Genomic DNA, 16,890 nt, shown 5'->3' with positions numbered 1-16,890 from the left:
TTCTGTGTAGCACAGGGAGCTCTACTCAATGCTCTGTGGTGACCGAAATGAGAAGGAAGTCCAAAAAAGAGGGGATATATGTATCTATACATATAGCTGATTGTAAAGCAACTATACGCCAATTAAAAAAAAAAAAAAGGGGGGGCTTCCCTGGTGGCGCAGTGGTTGAGAGTCCACCTGCTGATGCAGGGGACACGGGTTCGTGCTCCGGTCCGGGAAGATCCCACATGCTGCGGAGCGGCTGGGCCAGTGAGCCATGGCCGCTGAGCCTGCGCTTCCGGAGCCTGTGCTCCGCAGTGGGAGGGGCCACAACAGTGAGAGGCCCGCGGACCGCAAAAAAAAAAAAAAAAAAAAGGTATAGCCTTGAGAATAGGCTGTCCTGTATATTTCAGGCTATGGGCAACATTCTTAACTGGAAGCAAAGGCAACAGAACACAAAGATTAAAGTAAAAGAAACAGATCTAACATGGAGTCAGATTTGTTCTTCCCTATTACAATACCATCCACCATTAAAAACCATGTTTTAGTAGAATATTTAACAACATGAGAAAATGGTCATGTTAAATAAATCAAAAGGAGACTACAAAAACAGGACCTCTATTTTAAAAAAAAGGAAAAGGAAAATCATACATGTTTGCAGACAAATAGGGAAATGTTGAAAGAAAATTCACCAAAATACTAACACTGGTTTTCTCTGGGCACTGGGATTAGATGACCCTATTTTTTTTTTTCCTGCATTTTTTACATATTCTTCTACAACATTTTGTAGTTGGAGGGGGAAAAAAGGCTGTTAAAAAATGTCAACCCTCCGTTGTGTGAGGCCAATGGTAGGCAATGGAAGAAAATGCCATAAATTGTGAAAACCAGAAAATTTCATCAGAACCCTTCCCAAAGCCAGCGGCTGTGCCTTTGGCAGATGTAAATGACATAAACCAGAGGAAAAGCAGGACATGGGCATCAAATGGAGCCGAGACAAACTCCTTGCACCCAAAGGTGGCAGGGAAAGCAGCCCACCTCATTGAAAACCCCCAGCCATTATCTGACCTAAAGGCTCCCTCTTGTCCATCTCTATCCTTTCCCCATCCCCTTCCTCAGATCACAAAGACAGTTTCTGGATTTGCCAAGGGCCTGAGAACTTATCCAATTCCACCCAGGTGTCCTAAGGCCTGCTCTGTACCAGGCCCTATGTGGGGCGCTGCAGTCAAGAGAAATCGGATCAAGACCTGTCTGACCTCCCTCCCAGGGGAGGAACCCTTCCTGCAGGTCATCCAGCCTCTTCTTGTCCACCTCCAAGGACTGGGAGCTCACTACAATCCATGCAGCTGGGGCCGCGCCCATCAGTCTTAGAATAAAAATCCTCCATCCCAGCCCACCTTACTCCTCAAGGCCTTTCCTCTACCATCCCAAGTCCTGCCTTGTGTTCCATCCAAGGGTGGGGCTCACAGGCGACCAAACCCATTCCCTCACCCCTTCGGTCATTAGGCATTCAAAAAGCCCTTTCATCATCTCGGGCACAGGCAGTGCTCCCGGCCTTGCCTAGCAGGCAGGTGAGGTGGTGTTTATAGCCCAGGAATAACTGGATGCTAATTCCCTTCTGTTAAAGGGCGACTGAAGTTTCAATTCCCTCCTCTATGAACTCTGAACTGGGGCTAGCTGCAGCTGGGAGGCTGTGACTGACGCGGAGCAAGGGGCTATGTGCACGTGTGCGCGTAGCTCAAATCCAGCCCACGTCCCCACTCCCACCAAAGTTATTCTTATAAAGAAAGGCCTCAGAAGTAGAAGCCATCAGCCCCCAACTCCCTCCCCAGTTCTGTCAATGAGCCTTCGCATAACACCCCTACCCTCACTTTCAGGTGAGCAAACCTCTTCCTGTCAGGCGTGGTGTTCCTCATTAGAAGCAACCCCAGTCCTGTCTGTCCAGTCCCTGTCATACCTAGAGCAGGAGGAGCTGCCGATCCGTTACCCTAGAAACTTCACGGACAAGTGCCATTTCTGCACGTGAACAGCTGGTCAAGGCCTCACCTCTCTGACACACCAGCAAGCCCTGAGTCCCACCCACTCCTCGCCCCTCACACAGCTACACCCTCCCTCCCCTCCCCAACCCCCATTCTCAGACAATCCATTAAGAGACCTTCACCTCCCTGTTGTCCTCAGGCGAGACTTCGGTCTGTTGAGGGGTCCACTCTCTGGGAGGGGGAGCAGTGGGAGCCCACGTTTTGAGAAGCAGGGGTGTGGACACCACCTGGACTCCAGGCCCACCTCCACCACTAGGGTAGATGTCAGACCAAGTCCCCCACCGTCCCTGAACTTGAGAAACAGGGACCCTGCGTCTTCTCACTGTTATAAAGATGTTGTCGAGAAGAGGACGGGATGTAAGTTAGTCCTCCTCGGACGGGCTCCCCCAGGGCACCGACACAGGCCTCACCCCTTGCTGCCCGGCACCCTGCCAGGACGCTCCCCTTCACCTGGATGCTGGCCCTTGAGGAAGTTTTGAGTGGAAAAGAAGCTCCCTAACCAGCGTTTATATAACAACAACATAAGCATTTTATTTTTTCATTAAGCTTCTTAGTTTCTTAGTATCACAATGGAATGATGAGAAAACAAGAACAAAAAAAAAAAACCCCACGGGTCTGCAAATCTCTGACAAACAGCAGAGACTTCAAGGCATTGAGGGGGAGGGAGGGAGAGGCCTGACAGAAGTGCCAAAGTAGTTCCAGCATCAGCCTCTCCTTAGCCGGCTGGGCCGGGGTGGGGGGAGGTGGAATGGTGAGAAGGTGGCACTGTCACAGCTGTCCTTGGCATTTCTGCCTCGTGACTGATACACGCATGATCTGCACGGACCACCCCACAGGGTTTCCCGTTGCCTCCCGGGTACCTGGCCGCATGATCCCTGCCTGCTCCAAACCCCTGGACACCCCGGAGCCAGTTCTGCTGGGTGGGTGGCAGGAGAGGAGCGTGGAGGGGGGTGAGGGCAGGCGACGCCGTTCCGGGTGTGAGAAGCCGAGGAGTGGCCGAGGCCCGCCCGGGAGACACCCGTGGCAGCAGGCGGAGGTGGTGCAGGTGGCGGCGGCAGGAGTCCACGTCCCTTGGGCGGTGAGCAGGCCACACCTAGAGCTTCACGGTGCCAGGGGGCAGGCTGTCATTGCAGAGTCTGTAGTAACGCAGGTCGTTGACCAGCCTGTGCACACTCTGGGTGAACGAGGGCAGGTCCTGGAAGGCAGGGGCACAGCTGCAGCCCAGCCCCACCCAACACCCAAAATCACCCCCACCCCACCAGCCACTCCTGTCCCACAGGGCGTCCGGAGCTCTGAGAACATTTGACAAAACGCGAAACTTCACTCACTCTGGCCCCACGTGTCAGCAAAGGCACGGTGGGAGAAAAAGAACAACAGCTGATACCGCCCTAGTGCCCACCACGTGCCAGGCCCTGTCCCAAGCAATTCAGAGACAGAAGTTGTTCAATCCTCACTGCCAGCCTGCGGTGCAGGTTGTTAGTACCGTCATTTGAAGGATGAAGAAAGCGAAGCGCAGACAGATTAAGAAACCTGCCCCAGGTTACACAGTCAGGAAGGGAGGAGATCCAGACTGGAGTCGCTCCCGAGCACGGATACGGCTCCCCTCCACCAAGGCCGGCTGAGCCACATCTGCAGAACCTTCTCCACCCAGGGCTCCAGGCAGGCCCTGCCAATCAAGAGTCACAGTGGCCCGTATGTCTCATGACACCGAGCCTGCCAGGCCGCAGAATACAAACAGAGAAGGCCCCTCACAGCAGGAGGCCCAAATTCAACCATGGACCGCTACAGGACCACCCGAGGTCTGCTTCTTCATCTTTGGATTGGGATTACTGAAGGCTGGATTGCAGGTCCACAGGCAAAGTAACATCAACGGTGCCTGTCCACACCCCCTAGGCAACCTGGCTAACCTCTCCTCCTCTTCAAACTTTAGCTCAAAGCCTGCCTCTTCCAAAAAGGCCACTCGGATACGTCCTATTTCCTGGCTCCAGTGGGCTAGGTCGGGGCCTCTGCTCCAAGCTCTCTGAGGCCCTTGGCTCACCCTGCCTGTGGACAGTGAGGGCAGGCTCTGGAGCCAGAAGCCCCAGCTCCAGATCCCGCTTCCTGGCTCCACCAATCCCAAGTTCTGTAATTGCCAACCAACTACTGCCCCTTCTGAGCCTGGGTTCCTCTGTGAAGTGGGGTTAAACAACAGGACCTACACTTCAGAAGGCTGTTGGAAGGCTATAAAAAAGCCGAGGCAAATACGGTGCTTGGCTCAGTCTGGTCCACAGAGGGCGCTGTTGCCCATCTTCCCAGTAGGACTCCTTAAAGGCAGGGAGGCACGAGCTCCTGGACACCTGGCACAGGGCTGGAGAAGAAGCCAGCTTCAAATACACAGTGGATGGATGAATGAATGAATGAAGGCGCTGATTCCTTTACTTATTTCATCCTCAAGAAAACAAACCAAGGGATATTTTTAAAATCAGTGGTGCCCAAATGCCAAATTCGAATGTCTTGAATGGAACATGGCAGTATATTTCTGCATTTTTAATACGCACCCCAGGTGCTCTGATGCATACCTATCAATAGCTTTGAAAACCACTGCTTTAAATCAAGAAGTTGACTGAGAATGACATCATTAGAAGCTGATCATTAAATATTAGGATTTGGCCTCCAGGATAAGGATGACAAAATACCCAACTGGCTGAAGTGAACTTAACGAAGCTCAGGAGAAAACAAGATCAACGCCAGGGAGAGAAAGTTTCCAAGACAAGGGAAAACAGGAGCCGAGTCTAAGAAAGAACGACCCTGACACGTATCACAGACGAGACAAGCAAGGAAGACGAAGAGTTTGCTCCAGCAAGAGCAACACGCAACCCTGGACGCTGAAGTGGAACGTGGATGGGCTGTTCTCGCACGGCGGTCGGGTCAACACCACCAAGAGGATGTGGGAGAAAGAGAAGGTGTCACTGCATCAAGTGTGAGTGGCTGAAAGACGAAAATTACTTATTCGATAGGAAAAGTTCCAGGAAGAGCCTCTTGGCGGGCGAACAGCCAAGACTTACAGCAGCTGAAACTGGAAGGAGGAGGACAGATGAGGGCCCAGCAACGAGGCCTCAGGACAGGAGAGGCTGGGCACCACGGGACCCGGACACACTAGCAACGATGGCTTCACGTGCATCCACAGACCTCACCACCCCAGTTCCCACTCAAGGGGCTGCCCAGGCGGAACAGCCCACCTGACCGTCTCTGGGTGGGCAGTGGGAGGCAAGAGCATGAGCACTGTGAGGCTCCTCCCAGGGCCTGGCAGCAGGTCAGCCCCACTGAGCCTGGCATCTGGAAGAGCCCAGGGCCCCACCGCTAAACCCTGATGCTTGGGCTCCCAAGCGTCAATCTTCATGGCCTGTCTGCAAGTCCTGGCCGTACTGGCTCACAACCCAGAGGAAACAAGAGCTGGGCCCCAGTCAGAGGTGGGCTCGACAGGGTGCAAAGAAGCTGAGACAAATCAGGCAGACGGCTGGGGCCAGAACCGGGCCCAGTAGCTGAGACAAAGAACATACGTGCTGCAGAGGCCACCACTGGGGGACAGCGTGTGCCCCTCAATCCAGCCACGGCACCAAGTCATCCAGGAGCCGCACGAGCTACAGTGGAGCTGCCGGGGGCACAAAGCACGCGCGAGGCAGCCTGCCCCCTCCTCTCGGAACAGGTGCCAGGCTTGAGAGCCCACGCCTGCCCTCCCTTTAGCCTGGCCTCTCTCTCCTCACCCGATCCATCTTGAAATTCCGCCCCAGCACATTTTTCTGGTTGGCATCCACACCATCACAGCTGGTCAGGAACTCTGGGAGGAAGGCCGCGAAAAAGCCATCGAAGTCCACAGAGGCCATGTTGTAAATGGCGATGCCAATCTCCTCCTGCAGGAGGTCGTGGGACTTGTGAACCAGGACCTGGAGCAGCACGTTCACAAACTGAAAGAGCATGGTGGTCCGGAAGATCTTCTGCAGACAGAAAGAGCAGGGTGAGCGAAGGCCGGGCGGGCTCCCTGCCTACTTCCTGTTGTGCTCCGCAGCCACTGACCCGAGGAGGGTGGCCTCGGCCTGGGCCCATGACACCTCTGAGGAAGAAACCTTCATCTGAGAGCTGGGGCACTTACCTTGTGGTACAGCTTCTGCTTCGTGTTGAGAGTCTCCAAGTAAAAGAGATTTTGTTTAAATAGGTGGATGTCAGGCTGGAGAAAGGACTGTCCAAAAGCCTAGGAAATAAGACCACCATTTATAAGCAGCCTTTCAACACCCTCAGACCCAGCCCTTCTAGGGCACCTCCCTACGCCCAAAGAACTGACACTTGGCGGCGGTTCCCCATGCTGATGCAGGGCGGGGCACCTACCGCCTCATTCTCCTGGCCTGTCTGGTCAGATCTTTGGAACGCTCCTGTGTAGTCTGAGCTCCCAAGTTCTCCCCACTGGGCCTCACTTATTTGGTCTCATCTTGCACCTTTTGTAATAAACCTCCACACCTTCACAGGATCTGTCTTTGAAGGAAGCAGCTAACACCTCTAGGCAAGCACCTCAGCCATCTTAGCAGATACCAGAGGCTGCCCTCCCTGCCTCAAGCCAACCACTCGCCCATAAACCACCCTCTCCTTGGCATCCCAGATCTTATAAACCACAAATCCTTGAAGGCTCCTTCACACCTGGCTGCCTCTGCCTTGGGGTTAAGCAATAGCAAATTTTTAAACTGCTTTGCAGTTTCTGAGCTGCTGAAGTTTCCAGTTCACCCCCCCACCCCAAACACAAAGAGCCCTGCTCCCACAGAAAGTGACTGAGGAGAAGTGGGGGAGGCCAATGAAATGCAAACCCAGTGGTGGGCAGGGCACTCCCCAGAATAAGCCGGTGATGGCCTCGTCATTCCGTCCCTGGGCTCCTAAACTATGAGAAGGGGGTCTTATAGCCACAGTGGTGTGTGCTCAGCCCCCAGAGCTCACTCTCTAGGGTTTAACAGTTGCACTTGATCAGAAAGGGAGACAATCACAGGGCAGTGCTTCTCCCAACACGGTACAAGCCAGAATTATCTCTCAAAAATGCAGATCAACTAACACACTGCTGCAGGTAAGGAGGGCCCCCGGTGGTCCTGACGTGGGCAACCTCCTCACACGTGGGGCAACTCTGCTATAAGGCAGAGGGAATTGAGATGTATCCAGCATCCTGGGTGCCAGGAACGCTGTGTACACTCTCATTTAACCCCACAACAAACCCACGAAATAGGCACTATTATCCCTACTTTACAGATGGAGAGACTGAGGCTCCAAGAAGTTGACTAACTTCATAGGTACTAAGAGGTAGAGCTGAGCTTCAGACCCAAGACCACGAGGCTTCAAAGTGCCACTGTGTGGCGCCTGCTGCAGTGGCCACGTTAGAGGCAGTGGGACCATATGCCACAGAAGCAAAGCAAGGGACAGTCGGCCAGTGGACCCAGTTGGTGTCCAGAATGATGCCCGTCTGTTCCTGGATCACAAGGCAGCCTCACCAGCTCTGCCACATTACCTGCATGATGGCACTGAACTGAGGCTCATTCTCCATCTGCTCCTCAGCAATGCCCCTCTGGACACTGGCCAGGACGGTGGACTTGAAGAAGTACCTCCAGTTGTGATGGAGCGTCCGGAAAAGGAGCTCAAACAGCTCAGCCTTCACATCAGGGGAGGGGCGCTGTGGAGACACACACAGACAGACCCTCAAACCTTCAGGGAGCCACTCACAGCCTGGGCCCAGAGCAGCAAAGAGGCCTGAGAGATGCCTCCTAACAGCCAGCAGCGTGTTGGCTTTCCACCCTCACTCTCGTCCTGTCAAGTCCCCTGTGGGCCAGCAGTTCAAACGAGGAGTTCTTCGGCAGAGACGTGGCCGCAGTTGAGACACAGAATGCCTGGGTCGGTGCCAAGGGGCCCTTTTTCTGATGGAAGCACTCAGCTTTTTAAGCTAAGAGAAAAAGGCTACTAAATGGAAAACAATTAGGAATATGGATTTCCTGCCGAGCAAGCAGCTGATCTGATCTGTCACATCTTCTTGGTGGTGCTGTTCCTTTGCCAGTATAAAAAAAAAGCTGTCCCAGCTAACCTGTTGGCCTTATGCAACCTCTGAGGATAAAGACAAACAAGAAGGCTTAAAAGAGGTTCTGCCCTCTATAGAAAAGGAGTTTAAAGAGCACTTAGAAACCACCAACAGCAGCATTAGAGGGCCTCCAGGTGGAAGCAGCACCTCGGGGGAGGCACTGTGTGGCGCTAATTGCTCTCCCAGCCTGTCTCCTTTCTCACTGGCAAGAGGAGAGGGTGAGGGAGGCAGGCTCAGCAATAATTTTCACATTTATCCAAAAATCTCCAAGTCACTGAAGAGCATGACAGGTCACATTATTCCACAGGTCTCAGCAGAATTAAAAATTATAAGGCCCAGATCTATTTAATTCAGCTTTGATTAAAGTTAAATTAAGACCAGGGGGCACCAACTTCCATGGCAGGAATCCTCAGAGGGCGCAGGTGTGTTTAATGATGCAAAGCAACTGGACTTACTTAAGCCTTAGTCTGGGCAGTTAGGAAGGTTAGCCCTTATTTACGTAACTATTACAGAAAACTTAAGTTAAATATATAATTATTCTGAATTTTGTCATGCTGAGTGGCTGTTTTCTAAGAAGGACAAAGAGCTTTCTAATGATGAAAGCTTTGAATGGTTCTAAGAACTTGTTTTGTACCCCTGAGATCATGAAATTTCTTAATAGGAAAGTGTTATGAACTGTTATTACTACAACATTTGTTATGTTTGCTGGAGAAAACCATATATTCACCTAAAGTTCTACATTGTTTGCCATGGGACACTGATCTTACTTACCAACCAACCTTGTGACAATTAACCTGTTATGCTTACACCAGATTAGCTCTAATTAACTCAACCAATATAAAAAAACCATATCAAGCTAATGGCATTCTTTCTCAGAAAAAAATTATTTTATAAGAAAAATAAAATAACTAACAAATTAGCTTTAAAGCACAACACATTTTCCTCAATATTTCATTCTGTCCCCCATCTCAGGCAGGAGGCAGCACAGTGGACCACCCCAGCCCCTCATACCTCGGCGATGATGGGATACACCTGCTCCATGCACAGGGAGATGATGCTGGGGAGGAAGGGCTTGAACACCTGGCCAGGCTCCTGGACCACCACCTGCAGGATCTTCAGGAACTTCTCAACTACCCGGCAGCCAGTACTGCCTTCGTGGAGGATGCTCTCGGCCAACTGTTCTCTGCAGACAGAGAAAGCACACAGTAGCCAAGAAAATGTTTCTCTGGGGAGCAGTATGAAAACCAACACTTGTGGCAAGTGAAGGAAAGGAGCAAAAAGTCCCACACTTTGTAGCCAGGTCGCACCACTTCTCAGGTTGAGTCTGAAAACCTTGGACACAGCGGGTCTGTGGTTACCTGGTAAACATATTGAGGAAAGTCTGTATGATCTGCTCAGTGAAAGGCACGCCCATCTGTACTCTAAGGCCTCGAAACAGAGTGAGGAAGAAACTCAGCATCTCATCAGTCACATCTAAATAAAGGGACAAAGCAAATGATCAGAGGCACGTACACAGGGATAAACAGACGCCCTTGGCTTGATGCACTTCCTTCTGCAATCTGCACTATCCTTTCTCTTTAATTTCCCCAACACCATCACAGCCAATGACGGAAAGTGGGAAATGATTATGGATGTGCTGAGAAAACAGCTCTGGTACAGAGAACTCTGCCTGATGGCTCACGATAGGAAAAGAAGGTCATCTCGAAGCCGCCCTCACTGCCCAGCACCCAGCGCCATGCAGAATTCTCACTGCAGGTGGGTTATTCTGTACTCGCTGATGCAACTACTGAACTGGGTCAGCCCCTGAGGGCTTCAGCCACTTCTCTATGACTGGTAATCTGCAGTTGGGTCCAGGGTCAAGTGGCTGAAAGTGGACAGTAAGGGTGTACTCAGATTGCATGGCCCTGGGCTATTAAATAGATTAACTGCAGAAAATACTGGTTACATTTAGTGTGGCTCCACTTCCAGATCTAAACAATCATCTCGTACAGTACGTCCTGGCTTGAACTGCACACACTCAGGGGCAATCGGTGAACATCTGCTGACTGAGAAGCCCTGGATATTTCTCTCATAAGACTGACAAGACCACTGTAAGTGGTCATGAGAGCCAGGCGAGTACATCCAGAGACCCAGAGAGAGCCTCTCTGAGTGACAGTGACAGTGTGCGGAGGTGAAGCATCCCAGCAAAATCCACCTTGCCGTGTAAGTAAATAAGTGGAGCTATCAGAAAAGTTCTCTGTCCCGCTGCAATGCCCCTCTTACTCCAATCCATTCATGTTCCCAAGCGACTCAGCGACACACGACATCACCGCCCTCCGCCTTCACCATCTAGGCCGACCCCACCGACTGACTTGGCCTGCCCTGCAGAGCTAAGCAGTTACTCTGGTCCTTGTCAGCACCACCCAGCAGTGAGGCCTGCGGCCAGCTCCTACCTGACTGATGGATAAAAGCTGGGAAGAGGGCCAGGGAGACCTGCACGGATTCCTGCAGGGACTGGTAGCAGATCTGTCGGGACTTGGTGGATTCCCCAGAGATATTCTCCACGATATCTTCTAAGACACTAAGTGTCTGGTGGATAATCACTTTGGCTGCAAACCAAGATTAAGTTGCCTGTTATGACTTGTCTGAGGATAAAGCAGGGTAAGAGGGAACACAGGGAAGGGGAAGAAACCTGCAAAGTTATTCAGAGGACAATCACACAGAAGTCTCTCTTGACTGAGTTATCACTCTCTCTTTGTATCTCTCTTTCTACATCCTTTTCTTCCTTTTTTGTTCCCTTTTTACTGTCAGAACTCCAGTTGCCTGCCAGCCAGCCTGCTCAGTTTTTTGCCTCTATTCTGCCTCTATCCACCTGAAACATGTCCACAGAGAAGATGAAAGGTCCCTCAGGTTAGGTGCCTTGCACTTAATCAAGACTGTAAGATGGTGAATAGACCAGTGAGAATGTTAAGTGTCACAAGGTAATCACCACAGGCAAGAATGGACACATGCAGATCAAACACCCTCCTTGAACTGCAGACATGGCTCCAGCCCGGTAATCCACACAAGCACCGGCCATGCACATCTACTGCTGCTGTGTTAAGGAATAAACTGCCTGATCAATCCTTGGTCTATTGGGCCTGAGGGCCTGAAAAAATACATATAATTATTGTTATTATGTTGCATTATATTATATTGTAATATATATTGTATTATATGTTACTGACAATAAATACTTCTAACAATCCCCTGATGTAAGAGCTCACTGATGACTCCATACAGCACACAGGGGAAACAGAGGCAGTGGCTAGCAAACAGGCAGGATCTCAGAGGACAGAGCAAGGGCCTGGGTCAGAGGGGCCTGGATGTGAATTGCATGTGGTCAACACAGCTACACATGGGGGCAGGATCCTCATCGGTACACCAGGGTTGGCCAATAGCTCCCACCTTTGCAGGGTTGTGTGAGGATTAGAGACAAGGTTCAGAATGATTCTCACAAAGCACCTGACATATCAGGAGATCCAGCACAGGGAAGTTGTCACCATTCCCCAGCACCTGTGGGGTTTCTCTTCCCACCGGCTGCCTCAAGAAGCCCCACAGGGCTCAGCCTGAGCTTGACAGACTCGACCCTGGCGGAGCTCCAGAGGAGGAACTGGAGCTGGGCTGAGAGCCAGCCTCCACCTGCTAGGGCTCTCCGGGTGGTGCTGACCCCCAGAGCCCACCAGCCTCTGTGAGGGCTGCAGCAGCTTCCAGGGAAGGGGACAGCAGAAAGAATCTAGGCTTTAGAGGTGCTTGGGACCAGGTTTGACTCCTGACTCTGCTTATGCTGAATCTCGATTTCCTCATCTGAAAATGTGGAGAGATGACACCACCTCACTCATAGGACGGGGCATGAAAGAAGACAATGGCTCACAACAGGCCTGGTCCACTCAAGGCTAGTTACAGGGATGCTAGACAATGAGCTCCTGAAGAAGCCATTCACTCACAACACTACCAGCACACGGATGCTCACTAAGCCAGAAAACTGCACCTGGCAGACGCTTCCCCAAGAACACACAAGGCACAGGAAAGGCAAACAGAGTCAAGAGACCAAAATCTGACCTCTGATGTGAGCGTATTTAAACAAGAACCAAGATTTATTCACAAAAATGTGCAAGTGGAAAACTAAAAGCACAATTAAATATGTAATAATAGGAAAATGGATTAAATATGCAAAAATAGGAAATATGTAAATTGGTACTTCCATAGGATAGGATGTTATAAAACCATTAAAAACACTGCTTTCAAGAAGAAAGGCTAATTAATAATAATTTTTAAAAAGGTGGGGGGGGGCTTCCTTGGTGGTGCAGTGGATAAGAATCCACCCGCCAATGCAGGGGACAGCAGTTCGAACCCTGGTCCGGGAAGACCCCACATGCCACGGAGCAACTAAGCCCGTGCTCCACAACTACTGAGCCTGCGCACTACAGCCCGCGAGCCACAACCACTGAGCCCGCAAGCCACAACTACTGAAGCCCACGCACCTAGAGCCCGTGTTCCACAACAAGAGAAGCCACTGCAATGAGACCTGTGCACCACAATGAAGAGTAGCCTCCGCTCGCCACAACTAAAGAAAGCCTGCGCTCAGCAACCAAGACCCAACACAGCCAAAAATAAATAAATAAACTAATTAATTAATTTAAAAAAAAAGAAGAAGAAGAAGAAAGGGGCAATGTGGTGAAGAGCAACGGATCTGGAGCCAGTCAGACCTAAATCACACTCCTGACGCCACCACTTTCCCTGTGATCCAGAGCAACGTACACCTGCCAGGCCTGGGGTGGGGGATGGGGGTACGGGATACCTTTATTGTGGAGAGATTGGCAGACACTCCCTGAACCTGGTGATCACACTGAGCATTGCCAATAATGGGATAAACAGAAGCAATGCAGTGGAAGTACACGTCACTACCTGGGTGGTATTCCTGCCAAAAACTACTGGAAACAACCAGACAGAATAAGATTATGGGACTTTCTACAAGAAAACAGGTCCGGACGCTTTAAAAATGTCAATGTCGTGACAAACAAAAACTAGGAATATTTTTCTTTATTAAGAAACTAAAGAGATGTGACAATCAAATGTAACTCATGATCCTTGAAGGTATCCTTTTTTAAAACGCAAAAAAGGACAGTCTGATAACAACTAGGGAAAATTTAAATGTGGTCTATGTTATTAAACAACATTATTGTAACAATGTTCCACAGCTTGGCTGGCTGTGTTAATGGTGTTCTGGTTATATAAGAGAATATCTTGTTCTCAAAGATAAAGGTTAAGTACTCAGGGATAAAGTGTTGATGTCACCAACTTCCTTTAAATGGCTCAGTTAAAAAGAAAAAGTGTGTGTGAGGTTGGGGAGAACACAAATGTGGCAAAATATTAACAACTGGTGAATCCTGGTGAAAGATACCAGTTTCTCATTTACTTAATCTTTCTTTTTAAAAAAATTTTTTATTGAAATATAGTTGATTTACAATGTTGTTTTAGTTGGAATGGGGGTTTAACTCTGTTTTACTACCATGTATTTTCTTGGCTGCTTTGGGTCTTCGTTGCTGTACGTGGGCTTTTTCTCTAGTTGCGGCAAGCGGGAGCTACTCTTTGTTACAATGCGTGAGCTCCTCATTGTGGTGGCTTCTCTTGTTGAGGAGCACGGGCTCTGGGGCGTGGGCTTCAGTAGTTGCGGCACGTGTGCTCAGTAGTTGTGGTTCGTGGGCTGTAGAGTGCAGACTCAGTAGTTGTGGCGCACTGGCTTAGCTGCTCAGTGGCATGTGGGATCTTCCTGGACCAGGGCTCGAACCCCTGTCCCCTGCGTTGGCAGGAGGATTCTTAACCACTGCGCCACCAAGTAAGTAGTTAGGATAGGAAAAACTTTCCAGCCTTCATTTCACCACTTGTAGAATGAGGATAATAAGACATAGCTTAAAGGGCTATAGGGAAAGCTAGATGAAACAACGTATATAAAGTTCCCAGCCCAGTGCCCGGGACAGAGTACACACTCAACAAATGTTAACTATGTTTTTCATTACGTTTACTGTGGAAATCATTATGCTATTCAGCAAATATTTCCTCACATGGTGGCAATCACACTTCCCACTTCCTCTGAAGTTAAGCCCTGGCCATATAACCATTCACTGTCCAATGAAATGGGAGTGGAAATGACAAGCATCACTTCTAGGCAAGAGCTTTAAGAACCACTGCACAATTCGCCATGTTCCTTTCCCAACGTAAGCAAAGACTACAACCGAGCCATCATCAGCCTGGGTCCCCGAGTGACTTGAACAAGAACAACCTCCCCAAACCCCTGACGCAAGCTGGACATATAGTAAGAGCAAGGAAATAGATGTTTTCCCTGCATTTAAGCCCCTAAGCTTTGGGGGTTGTTTGGTACCACATAGCATAACCTAGCTTATGCTACCTGATATAAGTACATGCAAGATAAAGTGAGAAAAGACCATTAAGCTTTATAAAACATGATTCCACAATAGCTGTATGGAACCCCTAGGCAGGTTACTTGATCTTCACATACCTTAGTTTCCTCATGGATAAAATCAGGATAATTAACAGTACCTAACTCATAAAGCTGATACTAGAATTAGATGAATTACTCAATGTAAAACACTTCGAACGAGGATCAGACAAATACCAGACTTTGAAGGTTGATGTTGGCACAGCCAGAGATTTGATGAGGATGTAAGATCGCCAAGGCAAGAGCCTGGCACACAGGATGCCCTCACTAAGCCAGCCATTCTTATGCAGCTATATAACTATAAAATATTTTTACAAGTAGAAAAGGGAAGACAATGAGGAATTAAACCTTAGCTAGACCAGGAGTCAGGACAGGTCTGCAGGGGGAGCTATCATGCCCCACCACGTATTATTGTCAGTTACTACAAATAGGAAGGTGTTGCCTACTTATCCCGCAGGAAGAAGAAAATTATTCTCCCACCTGAAGACAGTCCAGCCAATCACAGACTGTAGCAGCCTAACCAGTGAGAAGTCTTTATACTTTGGACTCCCAGGTTCCTCCAATGGACTCTGGTTATTACAGCCCCTAGCAACTCCCCCTTCTACCCTATAAAAGCAAGTGCCCCTTCCTAGTTCTTTGGATTTGCCTGTGGTCTGCCGTAGTCCTCATATCCTGAGAACTGCAATTCCTCTGGCTATTCCTGAATAAACTCACTTTTGCTGGTAAAATAATTGGCTATTACGGTATATTATTATTAAGGTTGACAACAATAAGACGGTTAAAAAGGTTACTTTCTAAAATACTAAAAATGGTGAGATTTAAGAGTTTCTTTTTCCATCTGTATACCATTCTAGTATTTTTGTACAATTAGTATATGTTAATATTTCTAATTATAAAAGTAATGCTTTTTTTAAAGAATGTTGAGTACATATGACTAACATTTCACAAAGCATTTTTGTTGACATCAGCAATGTTCTATTATTTTCTTTCTGTGAAAATAGACTGTATTTTCAAAATATTTCTTTAATATTTGTTATTTCAGGAAGATTTTTCAGAGAAAGCTGATGCCTTCTACTTGAACTATTGAGTTCTCTTGATTCTTTTTTTCCCTCCTCCTTTAATATAAACAATCAAACTTGAAGATACCAAGCTCTTTCAAAGCCTCTTAAATATATTTGGAGAAAGGTTAGAAACGGTTTCAAAAGATAGTTTCATGTTTCCCAGTGTGTAGAAGTGAACTGCTTTGATTGCTTATACAAGTATCTGAAATGGATCAAGAATCACTGTAGGATGTTTACCCACGGAAGGCTTCATCAAATAATGCCTTTAAATGGATGTTTTCCTTATTTTGGACATTTTAAATAAGAGACGGGGGCAACCTGCATTCAGGAAATAGGTTCATCTGATGTGCTCACTGAATTCCACAGGTGAGCAGGATTCTACCCCCAAGTCCGACTCTGCTGCTTAGCAGCTGCGTGACTATGGACAGATGAATTCACCCATGAGCCCCAGATGCAAATCCCATCTGCCACAAAGGAAGAATGATGCCTGCCCTACCTATCTCCCCAGGCTGTCCCTGCCTAGGGGCCACTTACTGTCATCCAGGGGCATCTTCCTCTGCGGGGCGACAGCATTGGGCTTCAGGTTGTGATAATCCCGGGAGAGTGCAGAGATGAGGCTGGCATGGTTGATGGAGCGCACAGGCCACTGCTGCTCATTCTCTGGGAGATTTGGCCATGGAAGCAGCAGGATATTAGAGAGGGCTCGGCACACCAACACCTGAGCCTGGAAGAGACCCCAAGGCGTCCATCAGAAGTTTACGAGCAATGTGGGCAGCAGAGGGGCTGTGCCTGACACAACCTTCAGTACCTACCGCACACAGTGAGCTCAGGCCTCAGGCTCCTTTCTTAAAACCTGGGCCTGGGACTTTGGTCCAACTCAGATAATCCACGGAGAAAAGAGAAACTGAGGCAAAAACACCAAATCTGGGTCTAGCACATCTCAGGGTCAGCCTCAACAATCACTCTTAGTGCTGACACTTCCCCTCTAAGTCAGTACTTGAAGCATTACAGAGGGAGAAATCACAGACACTGAATCCAACCTGTCCCTCAGCTGCCGGCTTCTGACACCCTCCGAGAAGCTACTCAGAACAGTGCTGGTAAGAGTCTCTTACAGTCAATGTGCCCTTGGCGTCAAGTCAGAAGCAATACACTCACATCCCAGGTGCTTTTAACTAACTGCTTTGACTCCCCTATGACCCCACCCCCGTTTTGTTGTTTTTAAACTTCTAGCCTGAGCCTCCCGGAGGATTTTAGGAG

The 16,890-nt window shown here is 49.2% G+C and overlaps 1 protein-coding gene across 3 annotated transcripts in view; it reads right to left on the bottom strand.

Annotated features, from left to right (window-relative positions):
* Positions 1-2,526: 2,526 nt before the first annotated feature.
* Positions 2,527-16,890, bottom strand: part of XPO6 (exportin 6) — a 107,027-nt gene continuing 92,663 nt past the window's right edge. For all 3 annotated transcript variants that reach the window (XM_030871585.2, XM_060284231.1, XM_030871586.3), the window contains exons 17-24: positions 16,168-16,357; positions 10,527-10,682; positions 9,453-9,567; positions 9,106-9,277; positions 7,534-7,695; positions 6,145-6,243; positions 5,759-5,989; positions 2,527-3,210 (exon numbers count right to left, since the gene is read on the bottom strand). In XM_030871585.2, the coding sequence (XP_030727445.1) occupies positions 3,109-3,210; positions 5,759-5,989; positions 6,145-6,243; positions 7,534-7,695; positions 9,106-9,277; positions 9,453-9,567; positions 10,527-10,682; positions 16,168-16,357 (1,227 nt within the window). In that variant the 3' untranslated portion in view covers positions 2,527-3,108. The remainder of the gene's footprint in view (positions 3,211-5,758; positions 5,990-6,144; positions 6,244-7,533; positions 7,696-9,105; positions 9,278-9,452; positions 9,568-10,526; positions 10,683-16,167; positions 16,358-16,890) is intronic.

Source organism: Globicephala melas, chromosome 15 (assembly GCF_963455315.2).
Source record: "Globicephala melas chromosome 15, mGloMel1.2, whole genome shotgun sequence".
In the NCBI taxonomy this organism is placed as follows: Eukaryota; Metazoa; Chordata; class Mammalia; order Artiodactyla; family Delphinidae; genus Globicephala; species Globicephala melas.
Note: the sequence above shows the minus strand (reverse complement) of the source record. Positions and strands in the feature narration are given on the sequence as shown.